The sequence below is a fragment of the Acanthopagrus latus genome, chromosome 16 (genome assembly GCF_904848185.1).
Source record: "Acanthopagrus latus isolate v.2019 chromosome 16, fAcaLat1.1, whole genome shotgun sequence".
In the NCBI taxonomy this organism is placed as follows: Eukaryota; Metazoa; Chordata; class Actinopteri; order Spariformes; family Sparidae; genus Acanthopagrus; species Acanthopagrus latus.
In genome coordinates this window covers 5,863,336-5,878,725 of record NC_051054.1, presented here as the reverse complement: position 1 = coordinate 5,878,725, position 15,390 = coordinate 5,863,336, and the positions used below count along the sequence as shown (strand labels likewise).

The following is a 15,390-nucleotide window of genomic DNA, read 5'->3' as shown; positions in this document are numbered from 1 at the left end:
TTTGATGGATTTGCCTGAAACTGGGCTGGGGATTCAGTTGGTTGCAGTCTGGAGCCTCGCCTCTAGATGTCACTACATCCCACATTCTGGATCTTTTTAATCGACTTCCACCAGATTTTACATTTCAAGCTTCCCAGAGGAGGAATAGCTAAGATTTTGGTAATCCTTGGACTTCTCCTCTGGCCCTCCACCCTGAGGTTTAAATCTGAAGATTTAAGTGACATTTTTTTCTTGAACAGTTTGACATTTAATTTGTTAGATATTGATGTCCTCTTTCAGGATTAATTCTAGTAATGCTGGTGATCATTTGTGACAAGAAATAAACATCCAATAAGGACAGAAGCTTATTATATATTCTAGTGGATGTCGTAACTTATTAAATATATGGGTTAAGTGCTTTTTACAAAGAAGACATTACCTGGTGGAGGTTCCAGGAATGGGCCGTCCTGTGTCCACCAGAACACACCAGCAGTAGCCCGTAGACTGGTGGCACTGGACTGGTTTGTAAAGGCCCCCTGGCCCGCAGTCCGGGATGAAAATGGCCTCGCGGGGATTCTGCCGAGCCTCGTCCAGTGCGCTCTGTCGCTCCTGGTCACAAGAGGGAACTTTCTCTAAAACCGTGAGAAACACACTCAATGCACAATGCACAATCAGACAACCAGAAAAACACATTATATGATAAAATAACACTTTTTTTTTTTGCAAACCAAGCTGTATTAACTCATCGGATGGGTTTTATTTCAAGCAGCTGGACTTCAACACGAAGCCCTGCCACAATAAAAGCTCAGGTTGTATTGAAAAGTCTTTTCGCTCCACAATCTGCCACAAAGTGTCAAATCTTCAACAGCAGCAGCTCGGCCCGCGAGAGATGCTCCTGCGACACCTCGTCCCACCGCCGCTCTATTTACATTCACATCCATTTAGTCCATCGCTCACTCTTCAGCAAAATACAACAGAGCTGCGCCGCTAAACCTGTTACCCTGGCGACGCAGAGTGCTTCCACCGCTCCCGATCCGTTCCTTCATTTTACATTCGAGTGCGCGATGAAGCATTGATCTGCAATCGAGCAGGGTCATGCTAACCGTTTAAAGGCCTTTTTTTTTCCTTTTTTTTTTTTTTATTCAGGGCGGTGACGTGGCTCTCTCACATTTTTGGAGCTGATTAGTTCGGGTAGTCACACAGTTCCAGGAACCGAAAGCATAATCAAGACAATACGGCACAGCCACTGCCTGGTTCAAGACAACAACAGGAAGAGAGGTTCTGTAAGTCGATATATAGGATTTCTCCTCTTCTTCAAGCATTGCATTCACTTTTTATTCTTTACTTAAACTGGCTTTAATTAATAGTTGATATTAACAGTCGATCCAATGTCTGCCTGTATGTGAAGGAGTTTTTTGTTTTTAAGCCAGTCAAGTTGAATCGCTCTAATCAAGCTTGTTTCCAGGTTGGACAGCAGATTAAACACATGTCAAACCCAAAAAGGATCTGTGAAGAATACAATTTGTGCTTTACAATGATGTCTATGCTGTCATAGAAGTACAGCGTCCATAAACTACATGACCCTGAATGCATCACGATTTTGCTCTTTGTGCACTGATGCTGTCAAGCCGTTAGCTATCCATTTCCAGCAACTGTACTCCAGCCGAGTGGTTGTAGCTACTAGTGACGTTCATAGTAGCAGCCAGGCAAAATGTCCAGGAACAGAAAAGTTGACGAAGGGGGAGGGAAACTAAGCAAGAAATGGGAACGTGAATACATTTTTCTTCTCCCCAATGAGGAACAGAATATGTAAGCAAAAGTTAGAACAAAAAATGATGCAAAAAAAACACAGAAAACACACAGTGCCTGCTGCTGCTTGCTATCTTAGGACAAATGCACAGTAAAGTATTCAGGCTGTTTGAGCCAAATAAACTTGTGGTTAAACTTGCGCAAGAAATTCAAAACAACCCAAATCGTCCAGCGTTCAAACTAACACAGACAGAGCGAAGTGACCCGCTTCTCTTTCTTCTGACGGTGATGTCATGACATTCAAACACAATTTTTTTTGAAACTTTAGATCAGTCTTTCCCTAAATGTCACTTTTCAGGAAAATTGATGCTTCTGGATTTCACAGAAAAATTAGTAATTTCACAAAATCTAATCTACAAAAGTTAATCACATTAGTCCTTTGTCATCCTCCAAGGATGGAGATGAGAGTGATGGCAGGTTCAGCAGCTGTGTGTGTGTGTGTGTGTGTGTGTGTGTGTGTGTGTGTGTGTGTGTGTGTGTGTGTCTGTCTGTCTGAGAGTTCATGTTTCCTGAGCACGACTGCCAGCCGAGAACTAAACTTGCCCCTGCAGCAGAGAACTTTCTCTCCTGCGAAGACTCACTCTCAAGTGTTCTTAACGCTGCACCGTGGCTCTGGTCCTCGCCAAGCCTCCTTCCACATCCAAATTATTTAGCACTGTTTATTATACAGAGGTTATGCTGGCGCCAGGCGCTACGATTCCCAAAAGAAAATTGTTTTTATACATATAAATGGAAAAAAAAAAAAAAAAAAAAAAAAGGCTGCTGGACTGTTGCAATGTAATCCTCTCAGTTATGAGCAGAGTTGAAATTCAATCTAGGACTTCTCTGCCTGCCTTGCATTTCTGCTCTATTTATTTTTTATTTTTGTTTCTCTGCTTTTTTCAGTTTTACTTCTCTTCCCTTGGCAGGAACCAGATGATGAGAAACACGAACCCTCGGAAAACAAATATTGTGCTGAAAAATAGCAAACCACACAAGAGGATGTCGCTGTTGGTTGTAAAAATGTGCTTGTTGTTGTGGTAATTTTTTTCTTCGTGGCGAACTGATAATGGACAAAAGATGACCGTCTGCAGCGTGTTTGATCATCCCATTTCATCCCATTTCATGCCTTTCACTTTGGACCTTGTCCTCGATTTCTCCGAGCCATTGGAAACTATTTTTTTAAATGATCTTCTCTCTCCCTGATTTCACAGCCTCTCTTCCTTCATCATTTATATTTGATCTATCTTTCAATCCCCTCCTTCCACCTCTCTTCTTTCACTTTCTTTCTTTCTACCTCCCTCTCTGAACCAACCCCCACCCCGCCCCACCCTCTCTCTCTACTCTTCGCTTCACTCCAATGGCTTTCAGCTGTGCGGTAATCACTGCAATATTGTCTCTCGCAAGACTTCTCTGCAGTTAAAATAGCGGAAACGTTAGTAATAGGGGAGCTCTGTGAGTAGGTATGTTAGGTGGCGTGTGTGTGTTTACGACCCTGAGTGCAACCAAAACCGGAGATGATGGAGAGTTCACTTGTAAAAAAAAAAAAAAAAAGGTTTTGAAATCATCACTGGTTAGCGTGTTTGGTTGCTACGTGCTACCGTGGTCGCTTGTTGTGCTGAAAAGTGAAACAGAAGCTTTTCTGCTGCCTCAAACTGACTCACCCTGCATAACTTTTCACACAAAATCATGCTTTCATAAGACCCGATTGCATTAAATCCCTTCAGCATTTTGTTTTTCTTTTGTTTGCCTCACTGGAGCAGCGGTTAGCGGGTTTCTCTGGTTGTCCACACACGTTTATAAATGAGCTGCATGACAGAGCGCTTCCCCCTCCTTACAGCGCTGGAACAACAGCACGTCAAGGCCTGGCAACAAGGCGTCTGCTCTGAAAAATGGGACTTTGCATCGCTTTGCCTAAGCAAACACGTTTCACTAACACAATCTCCACATCGCTCTAAATCATAATTATGGGGTATCAAGAGACAAGAGAGCCAGCAAATGAATAACGTAGCTCATGTGTGCAGAGCAGAGAGCTGCTTCTTGAGTGGAGAGAAGGATTGGAGAGGTTCTGATTCCCGAGGAGTGTAAATATTGAGGATTTGTTGCAACACATCTTCTCTAGTTTGGAAATGGTTTTAGCAAGACGGAAAGCAAGCAAGCTATGTGTGTAATGATCTCAGTCTTAGATTTAGGATTTGGGCCTGAAGAGTTGGCATCTGTAACGCAACACGCAGCGCCAACAGTGATACCACAGGGAAACGCTGGGAGGAGGGCAGGTTGAAAAGTTGAGAACTATAAATATTGAGCTGCAACTAACGCTCGTTTTTCTTGATTTCTTGATTTTGCTTGTATAGTCCAGTTGCTCGTTATATTTGACAGACAGTCAAAAACCGTCAAGATGTGTCATGAAGAAAAGCAACAAATCAAGAAACTGGAACCAAAATGTCCATAATGTAGGACCCGTGTCCACATAGGGGTTTTTTTTAATCTTGAGCGGAAGCATCTTTTTTGTTGTTTTCAAAGAGGCGATAGAGTTCGTGGTCACTCTGGGGGTTTTCAGTTGAAAATCTCTCAACTTTTAAGAAAGGTGCTGGAGTTCTTTTTCACTTTTTCTGATATTCACCATTTTTTTTTTTGTCCGTAACACATTGAGTCATGCACACACATCCATCTTGCCTGATGTCCTGATGTCTAAAGGAGCGATGTCGATCACACAGCAGCAGGTGTACAGACAAGTTTCACGTGCGGCGTTTAATCTCTCTTCATCCCAGTTCTTCCAAGTGCACCACTGCCACTTTTCTACTCGAAAAAAAACCACTATGTGGACATCGGCCCTTAAATGGATGGTCAAAATAGTTGCCATTGATACGTACGAACGTAGGAAAGAAATGACAAAAAACAATCATTATATTAGTGATATTTTCAGTTGTGTTTGTGAGTCTTGAAAGTAAATAGTCATAACGGTACATATCTGATAAAGTCAAGACATAAAGCACAATATTTTTTCAATGGAGTGAAGAGAAAGTTCAGTTTCACCTTCACGAAGAGCATTAGTACGAGAGCATCACAACTGTAGACTTCAGCATTTTACTTGAGAGAAGGTACTTGTCAGTTCCCAGCACACACAATGTTCATTCTGTACACAATCACATACAGATGCAGTCGCAGACACACACACACACACACACACACACACACACATCGCATCATGTCTCAGTCGTGATGACATCTCGCCCTCAGTCGGCCTTGTCGCTCGTGCTTTGAGGACACCGGATGCTGATTGGAAACAGGAAGCTGGTGTTTTCCACAGAAGTTTCAAAGAGCTGTCACAGCGAATTTCTCATCCAACATACGATCCTTTACCGCAGTTTCCCCCTTACCGCCATCGCCATCATTCAAAATACTAAGAAAGTTATTGCAATCAACTTCTGTGTGCTCTGTTGTGTGGGAGGGAGCTAACTACGCGTCCGAATATAACAAGCACACATTCACATACAGTAATCTGTGTGTGTGTGTGTAAAGGCTGAGGCTCGAAACAACGATTCATCCATCGTAATTTATCTGTAACTGAGGACATTAAAACTCTCTGTGAGACTAAAGCAGAACATAACTGAACAACAACATAACATGAAGACAGAAATGCACACTGCACAGAATATTAAATAAAAAGACAAGCACCAGTGCAACACATCAACTAACCAGCAATCCATCCAACCCTACACACACATACACACTGTACACATGCACTCAACCCCCACAACCACCACCAACACCACCGCTGACTCGCTGCAGAAGCGTGAAAGCCGTCCAGCTGCCCAGAGGCGAGTGAACATGTCGAGGCATAATTGAAAAGGAGACGGGGAAAGCTAAACAAATTACACCAGAGGAAAGAAACCAAGAAACATAACCCCGGCAGAGCGGGGCTGTCTGCAAAACTGGAAATGTTTTACATTTAAATTATTGGCTTTGAGACCGGTTACACCAGAGAAACTTTCAAAGTGTCTGCTTTATTTATTCAAGCTACTTCTCGGGCTTTCATCGGCGTCTGAAGATCAATGTGTGGCTAATAACTGTATCCTGACAACAGAAGATATTTGAGAAGGTGGATGTGCTGGCAAAAGAGGTGCGCTCATAAGTGGATACTCTTGTGTTTTCTGTGTTAACAATCTATGGGTGCCATGGGCGTCACAAGTTCAATTCCAAGTCAAAAATCATTTGAAATTTGCTTTATCGGTAGCCTTCAGCTCTTTGCACGTAGGCGTTCAACTGACTTTTACTGGAAATAACTCAGACATCATCTGATTTGTTGTTTTTTTGGGGGGTATTTTCTGTATCAAAGATCCTGTATTGAGTTGTCTGGGAGGAGGGTTTACTCTGGACAGATTTGAGAAACCACACTATTTACCAAACTGAATTTCTATCTTTTCCTGTTATTATTTGAAAACACTATCAAAGTGTTAATGTGCTCTACATGTCAAGGAAGAAATAGATGCGTGAATGAGGACGGGTCTCTGTCTCTCACCTTGCTTCCTGGAAGTGGAGCTGTTCTGCTTGTTTTCTTTATTAGGCAGCTGTTTTATCCACAGCGTTGGAGCGGTAATCTCTGCAATGACAGAAAGACAGAGTGATGACGATCTCCACAGTGTTTACACAGCTAAGCTTTATTTAACCTCGTCAGTCAGGTCCTGTCAACCAGTAGCTTCATGTTTCCAACACTCGCACGGCCAAGCTGTGACCACGAAACCAAGGAGAGAAAACTTCATCCAAAGTCCTCGTTCATCCTCATTTTTTTTTCCAAAAATATCAAATTTGTCATTTGTTTTTTTTTTGACAGTTGGAGATTTCCATTTGATGTAATGGTGCATTTTTAAGGAATTACATCTTGATTTTCAATATTAATAGCCTGACACGCTGCAGCTTCACTGAACAATCAGAGGATCAAGAGCTTAAAGCTACACAAAAGTAACATCTAGTCATCCCCATGCCGGTGGAATAGTCTGGTGAAGTTTTGAAGTCGACAAAACATCTCTGGACCTTCACGGCAAAACAGTGTCGCAGCATTTTCCTGATCTACTCAGATGGTTGGAGACTTGTTTTAAAATGTGATAAAACAACTGAAAGAAGCCATGAAAATGTCATGATCCAAGTCTTCAGAAGCTCCAATATCAAAAGCTACTTTGAAAAGATGTTATTTAGTTCCTTTTTAAAGCTGAAATCTTCACACCTATACAATAGGTGCATACGCTTGAATGCACGTCATGGGTATAACTAACGTCTTTTCAAATTAATTTGGGTTGCCGTAGACTTGGATTCCGCTGAATGAGCTGTATGGAGCCATTTTATGTTATTTTCTGGTTGTTTTTCAATGTTTCAATTCAAGTTCAAGCCTCAAATGACTTTCAATCTGCATCAACGTGAAAAGATAATGACTGAATTTTCTATTTTTGGGTGAACCTATCCTTTAACTTTAGGTGGTTGGTATGAATACATGCTGGAGGAGACTTACCATCACCCTCAGGGGGGACGTGAGTCTCCATAGTGGGTGTGGGCTTCGAGCCATCATCTGGGTTGAGGGTGAGAAAGAAACGGAAAGAGACTACCATTATTGAGGTTAATACAATCTACTCTCCAGAACTGTTGAATGGTTGGGATTTGCACATGGCCCGGCCAAGACAGACAGAAAAACAGACAGAGAGACAGATTGAATAATAGAGAAACACAAGGACGACCACCCACATGTGGCTCTACATCTCTCACGTATCACATCGACTAATCAACTCCTTACACACACACACACACACTCTCACAACAAGCTGCACATTTATCACTCTCATAATCACTCGCAACCACACACACACATGCACGGCACTGTACATACACTCACATAATGAGACCACCACCCCCATCAGGACCCGCATGAGTGCGCTGCAGGTGTAGGATGTGTTGATAGGCACAAAAAAAAAGGCCACCCACAACGAGCCCAAACACAGAGGTGAGCTGAGGGAGGGAAGGGGAGTGTGAACTGTGTCAAAATAGGGCAATCTGTCCCACTAAGGATGCCGATGTTGGTTCAGTTTGTTCCCCCCCAAAACGTTCCAGTGTGTGATGAAATCTGGCAGTGACAGTGAACAGTCTCCTGAGGATTATTCCAGCTCTGCCGTCACATCAAAAATTGCTGCTTGACTCAAGAAAACGTACAGATGTTGCCAGAACTCTTCATGGATGTTCGTGGCATTTTATTGTTACATTTGTAAAGCAAAAATATGAGAAAGTAGATCAAAATTAATGTCACGATGAACAAATGACCTGCTTGATTATTGGTGTCGATATTCAGCATTTTTCAGCATTATCTGTGTTTTTGTGTACACGTGCACTCACCACCCACCCTACTGACTTGCTGCAGTCAATTTGTTTGTTTGGCATCCCAAAGTTGTTTACAAGTAATTATGCAATCATATCGTGATCTGTTTAGTCAAAAATGTGTCAATAGGGTCGTTAGAACATGATGTGGTTAGAAAGCAGAAGAAACGGCATATTCTCACTGTCCAAAAAGTTTAACATGCCTATATACTGTGTGTTGAAGAAAAAAAATTATGATTCTTCTAATGTTTAACAAAGTTGACAACAACGTTGATTCAGGAAAAATGCCCCAAACGTCACTTTTTTTTTTTTTTTTTTTTACATATATATCTCAGACAGTGCTGTGAATGGAGCTACCTAGAATACTCACCCATGTGCAGTTTTGTAGCATCTGGAACACTCCTTAGGGAATAATTCAATTAAAGCACACCACAGAGAACTGGAGTCACTAAAAGTACGTCCTTAAAATCAGACGGCTCGTCAGTAAACACTGATCTGAGGTCAAACTGACCTGATCTGGTCAAACTGGAAATAAAATACAATAGTTACTCGTTTGGTCGCAGACACGTGCAAACCTGGTCAGACAACCTGCTGCAGACTTTGTTTCTTGAAAGCTTTTTTTTCCCCCAGAAATTCTGAACTTTCCCAATAAAACACAGTGAGGATGCATGCTGAGCATGTTTAAATGTATTCTGTAACTTACAGTATATGTCAATTACTGTTTGATCCAGGTCTGGACTGTGAGCTAAAAACTGTGAGGGGGGGAAAAAAACAATTAATGTAAGCATCGACAGCAAACCCTCAGCTCGACTATCACCTCGGCTTTCACCCTCTACCCCACAAGACAATCCTCAACAACCCTCTAATTAAAATGACCAAGCTTGACTTTAAATCCTCAGAGCTTGGAAATACCTAAAGCACTTTTCAGTAGAGAAGCCTGTCCATCTCTTTGCATTAGTTTCCACTTCAGTCTCCTTTATTTTATTGCTTTAATAAAACTGAAGAACTCCATAATGTGTCCAATTATTCTGCATGAGGTACAGTCACAGTACTGTCTGTGACTGAGGTTATATATTCTATATAAACAACACCTGTTTTATCATCGTCAACTTCAACAATGAACATTATTATTAATACTTGCTGCCGTCAAGCTATCGTGTTAGTATTGGGGAAACTCTCGTGAGCGTTGTGAAAGATTCTGATTATGTGCCATGAGTGCACGGGCTCCGTGCGCGCTGGTGGGCAGGTACATGGGCAGAAAAGCAGGGAGGCCGTCCAATCATTTTATTCAATCCAATAAATTATCTGACAGGCCACAGGCATCAGATTTTTCCTTTTCTCTGCCGGAGTGTTTGTTTTAGTGATAGCTTTCGGGACGTTAAGAGATTTGCTACAGATAAAACAAAGCATGCTTCATAAATAACTCCCTAACTCTGGCTTTAAGATGTATTGGTTAACTCTAAAGAACGTCTAAATCATCTGAAAGTTACAAGTGAAACATCAGTCGTGTACCTTTCTGCTCTGAACAAACATGGACTTTGCACGGATGAGATGGGGGGGAGAAAAAATAAGGTCAAAGGACATTTTGAACTTGCGCTCTCTTTCTGTCTCTTCCACACAAATAGAAGCACTCACATACATTACATGCTCACACAGCCTCCAGCAGAACTCAACTCACCTTTTCTACCAGAGTTCGGTGGCCCAGGTGGTTTATCGGTTACTGACCCTGCGAAGAAAGGACAAAACAAAACATGTACAAAGCAAAGACTGCACCACAGCGGCAACTCCTCTGGGCTGTGAATTCATGTTCAGAAACAAAAACAATTACTCAAAAATTAACCCCTTACTTTATTGTTCTAACATCACACAGGAACTCAAACCAAAAGTCCCACAGATAACCAGATTGGACGTGGAGGTTTATCAAAGTCTGATGAGTGCAGTCTGTTAGTATTGGTTGCAGGCACACATCGGAACATTAAGCTTGTTGCTTTATAAGTTTTCAAATATCATTCTCAGTTGGTGCATGCAGGTAAGCGGGTTTCATGCGTGGGGTGCACGGAGGGAGAAGAGCTAAATCAGACAACCAATTACGAAAGAAGGGGAGAAATTTGGAGTTAACTGGAAGGAAATTTACTACCTGACAGTCCACTCGTCCCAGCATGAGTTCCCATAAATTCACGGAAGTTTCCTGCAAATGTATGTGAGATGATTGATTTGGGTCACAGTGTACGAACGTGAAGGTTATTTGTTGTCAGTCGAGCGTGGATGAGGGGGAACGTAAGGGGATGAGAGTCGGGCCAGCGCAGCAGCTGTAAACGGTTACAGGTTTGTTGTGCCCAGATTCTGGTTCCGGTGTCGTACATACCTTTGCAAGAAACAATGAAGATATTGGATCTTATGCAGGACAGAGAGGACACAGTTAGAGACGGGAGTTTGTTTAAAACCTGGGCAGCTGAGTGGACTTATTTTATTGAGTTCTATTTGCAACGTGGTCTCATTCCGAGAGCAAGTTGGCGAAGACTTTCAAAAGATCACGGTCTCGCTTATAATAATCTCCAGAGTGAAAGTCTCGGTCTGTCTGGCTTTTTTACAACATTTGTCCCAAACTCTTGCTTATTATTGCTCTGAGCTGTTACCAGAGGTCTCGTCCATTTAGTATTTTCCGATAGCTGTCCATCATTTTGACAGATGAGAAAACTGAGGGCCAAGATTTTGTCAAATCTGTTTTCCCCAAATACCTGAACACACACTGCACAGAGAGTCAGCTTCAGGATGCACGGATGGTTTGCATCAAAAAAAAAAAGCTATACATCTGTAAATGGGAAAAGCAGTGCAGATATGTAACCATGCTCCATTTGTGAACAGCTTCTGTTCGTGGGGACTGACACACAGCAGGTGCTGAGGGAAACCATACAGGTGATTAGTGGCACAAGTGGGAAACACACAGAGAAGAGGCAGGGCGCAGACGTTTGAGGCAGAGAGATAAAGAAGCTGAGTCAGAGCGGGAAGCCTCTGGCGGCCTGTCGAGCAGCTTCAGAGGGGCATGCGACCACTCTCACCACACTCTCCACACAAAATTTGCACCATATGTTCGAGTGGCTGTGCAATCCAATTCTGGCAGAGGCCGCTGTGTATTATCTTCTGAGGGAAAATGATGGTGATTATCATAAAGTGTTCCCATCCAGGATGAGTGCGCAGAGCTCTGTTCTCCTTCTCCCTCTCTCTCTCCACCAGGCTGCTCGGAGTAGTTAGAGGAGGGGGAGAGGGGGAGAGGGGGAGAGGGGGAGAGGGGGAGGCTCAGGAGGCTCGGGAGGCCCCTGGATGTATGGCCATTAGCCTCCTCGTTGACCTTGCACCTGCTATAAGCCACATGACATGTAATGCATGTGTGCTCATAGTAAAGCAAGATGAAGCCTCTTTAACGGTAACTCAGAGTTTGGGTTCATTCTCGGCCCTTCACTGGCAAAGACAGACTTTTCTAAAGGTCATTAATTTTAGCTCATTTTGAAAAGGATGAGCCAGGTGAAGGTCTGCAGTCCACAGAACATTTGTGGAGCTTCACAGCAAAACTGCCCTCTCTTAAACAGCAGAGGTAGACATCTTGAAGCGTGATAAACCTCGTGCACATGCTTCAGATGAGGGCACGCTCATGCTCACTTTTAGCTTAGCAGCTTTCAAAAGTTTGTAAATAACACTTTTCAAAGGCTCTTGAGCCGTCCGGAGACTTGGATTACTTTTTAAAGAGTCCCCATCTACTTCAGTTGCTGTTTTGCTCCCTTGTTCTTAAAGTGTTACTGCAAATTAAAGTAGTATATCACTGTAACACATCTATTTTCAATCTCAGTGTAATTCCTGTGAATAAAAACTATTCCAAGCTGTTTTTGACTTTTGAGAAATGTCCACTTCTCACAGTGGCTGAAAGTTAATTGGCCCAAACCTCAGTGAACTTGGCCTCCAAACGCTCTTGGCTCATTTGAACCGCTGAAATTTCTAAATGCTTGTTATTTTATGCTGCTTCTGTCAGGAAGCCTTCAACCTCTCTAAACATTGTTAAACATTACATTAGTAGAGCCGCTCTCGCTGCTCGAATAACTCCGATCACTAATGCGCTCCGAGGCAGGACAGATGCAAGCTGTGCTGGCAGCGCAGTCTTAACGCACCAGCAACCTTATATGGGAGAAAAGTTTTGAGATTATTAAGCTCTGGACATTTCATCCACAGGTCTTCAGGACGTTTTCCCACCAGTACCTGAACACACCGGGGTCCTGTTGTGCACAGAGGAGCCGCTCACTGGCTTGCCGTCACTTGTGACACACCAGCAGTAGCCTGTCAGAGTGTGACACTGGACCTGCAGAGGCAGAAACGTACATCACGCTTAAAGATGATAACAGCGTATAAACATGAGCTGGTTTCTATATTAGACTGTAAACTCAACAGAAGGTTCAGCATGACGTAACTCTGATGAGGAGGCGAGACGGACCTGAGCAAACGTTCCATCCTCGTTGCATTCTGGGATAAACATGGACTCCTGTGGTCTCCGGGCTTGTTCCAAAGCCTGGTTCCTCTCAACACGACACTTGGACTGACCCGCATCTGTAACAGATTGAACGGAACGGCCTGCTAAAATACGTTGCGTATACAAACCAACAGCACAGAAGACGCATGCTCTTTGTTAACAACACCCTGTTCACACTGGAAGCTGACAGGTACAGCCACAAAGAGTGGTCTGACATTCAGATGCCTTGCTCAAGGGCAACTTTTTGATAGATGTACCTGAATAGGAGTATTTATACTCGTTCTGCTGATTTTGAGCCATTTTCCTGACATTTAGACTATTTCTCTTGATCAAAATCTATGTGACGTGACTCAAATGTTCACAGATGAGATCAATTTTTAAAGCTTAATGTGGGTTAAGTTTAGTCCTGTTTGGCAAACTCCTCATCCAATGGGCGACCAAATGAAACCAACTGTTTGAGTAACCTTGTGGATTTCCCTGAGCGTTGTTGGAAACGTGACAACTGAACAACCGTTCAGTCGTTTTTACACATTTTAAGTCACAATTCTTCATATTCTATCTTTAATTGTTGCAGCTCTACTGACACTCCCGTTGCATGAAGCCCAGACAAGTCAAAGACCTTTTATTACACAATACAAAAAAAAAAATCCTAAAACAACACATTCCTCCACACTGACTATTACCAGAGCCAGAGGTAGACTATGAGCACCGCATTGTTAGTGCTGAGTGCGTCATGTGCCCTACACTGATATTTTGAAATGTCAGTGGAAAGTGAGCTTATGTTCCTGCAGCTCTGATGAGCCAGACCTGCCGTCAGGGGACGGAGATGGAAGGAGCTGAAAGGTCGGGGGATGAAGTGCGCTCCACTGCTCGCCGGTTCAAAACACTATCTGCATGCAACTACTGTTTTTATTACGCTCGCGGCTCCTGTGGAGTCGAGCTCCACGTTCGACTGTTTCGTGTATACACACTGACACCAGGGAGCTGACCGGTGCGACCGCAGTCCTCCACTGTTGGCAAGACTTCTCCCCGGATAAATAAAAGTTTGGTTCTGGACCTGAGAGGAGACAGACATGTTGTCTCCTCCAGAGTGAAAGACGGACGGAGCCAGAACAAGGTGATGATGTCACCAAGCGGGACAGACAGACATGGACTTATAAACTCTGAGTATATTTAGTCTTACCTTTGAAACAAAGCTCATTAAATATAGCAGTATCCTATGGAGAACACGCAAAAACAGTCCAAAGTCCTGCTGCAGACCCCAGCAACTCATTTAAAATAGTCTAATTTATGGAAATAATGTCATGATCAGAGGCTTTTTAATCATTTCTTCCCTCATGTAAAGAGGTTGTGCCTTCACCTGGTTTTTTCAGCAAGATTATAAGGAACAGAATCTTGGACAGATCCAGCATTTTTTTCTGACTTTCTTTAACATTGCGACATTTCCATAAATTTCTCATGGAATAAAACATGTATAGTGGGTTGGATTGATCAAATATTCATTTTTTTCATCTAATTTTTGATCAAATCTTTAAGAAATGTGTGATACTTTTACTGTGACACCGCATGAGGTCTTCAGAGAAACTCGCGACTAAAGATTACATATATATACCCATATATACATATATCTACAACACAGTGGAGTGGATGTTTAATGTCACAGTACTTCATTCAGCAAAAGTTACAAAGTGCTTTATAACAAACACAAAAACACAACAATACCATACATGTTAATGCATAAATAAACAGCCCGGCATACAGAATAAAAGAGAAATAAGTGTGACAAAAAAAAAACAAGGGGGATATTAAAAAAGAGCACTGCAAGACTTTAGTGTAACCTTGAAAAAATTGGATTTTGATTTTCACATTTATAAGAAGGCTCTTTGTTCAGTCGTTGAAAAGGATTTAAAGGTATAAACTTAGTTACAGTCCATCATTGGAAACACATGAATGAAATAATACATCAGTTTATGATTTTCATTTTAGACATTTTGAGTAACGCCGGCTGTGTTGACTCTACCCGTGTTGTTTATTCACAGCTAAATGGTGAATAAACATATCTTCTGTTGTATCAACCATCGTTATGTGTTTGTTTTTTTGCGCACGGTTATTTGTTGTACCTGTTCGTGATTTATGCGTCTCGTAGTCGAACGTATCTGTGGTGTTTAATGTGAATCTCACGCACACCTCAGCGAGCCTCTGCCAGGCTTTCGCCATTGTAAACAAGGAGCGGTTCACGAACTGCCTGCTTAAATAAAGCTGCAGTTTCATGACAACAAAAACAGGCTCGCCGCATCTGCACCGACTGTGTGAGCTTTGCCCCGGCTTTCCTTCCCTTGGCACACCACAGATATTATGAAACAAAACCGCGCATTACCATACAGAGGGAACACATTTCACTCCAAAAATGGATTTGGTTGGGACTGCTGTTTTCCTAATGGACAGTGTGGCTGAAAAAAAAAAAAAAGAAAAGGGAGAGGAGGGGGGAAATGCCAAGATCCAACCTTGACTCTAGACCTATCAATCTCTGCTGTTGTTGAGTGGCTGGCATCCAGAGACGGAGGAAGTGTGTGATCCTGGTCTGTAAAAACTTACACGCCTACAGAGAGGCGGAAAATGAAAGACATCTTCTCGTTCAGTTCCACATTTCCCAAACTGTCTGGAGTTCACTTTTTGGTCCGGGCTGCAACATCTTAAACATCTGAGTCCTCAAGTAAATCTCTCTGGGCTTTTTCTTCCTGAGTTTA

The 15,390-nt window shown here is 42.6% G+C and overlaps 1 protein-coding gene across 8 annotated transcripts in view; it reads right to left on the bottom strand.

Moving 5' to 3' along the window:
* Positions 1-15,390, bottom strand: part of smoc1 (SPARC related modular calcium binding 1) — a 61,070-nt gene that overhangs the window by 16,148 nt on the left and 29,532 nt on the right. For 5 of the 8 annotated variants that reach the window (XM_037071624.1, XM_037071621.1, XM_037071625.1 and 2 more), the window contains exons 4-10: positions 12,608-12,720; positions 12,376-12,475; positions 10,265-10,315; positions 9,806-9,853; positions 7,274-7,363; positions 6,290-6,370; positions 419-611 (exon numbers count right to left, since the gene is read on the bottom strand). In XM_037071624.1, the coding sequence (XP_036927519.1) occupies positions 419-611; positions 6,290-6,370; positions 7,274-7,363; positions 9,806-9,853; positions 10,265-10,315; positions 12,376-12,475; positions 12,608-12,720 (676 nt within the window). The remainder of the gene's footprint in view (positions 1-418; positions 612-6,289; positions 6,371-7,273; positions 7,364-9,805; positions 9,854-10,264; positions 10,316-12,375; positions 12,476-12,607; positions 12,721-15,390) is intronic. The other 3 variants (XM_037071626.1, XM_037071627.1, XM_037071628.1) reach the window with 3 other exon arrangements.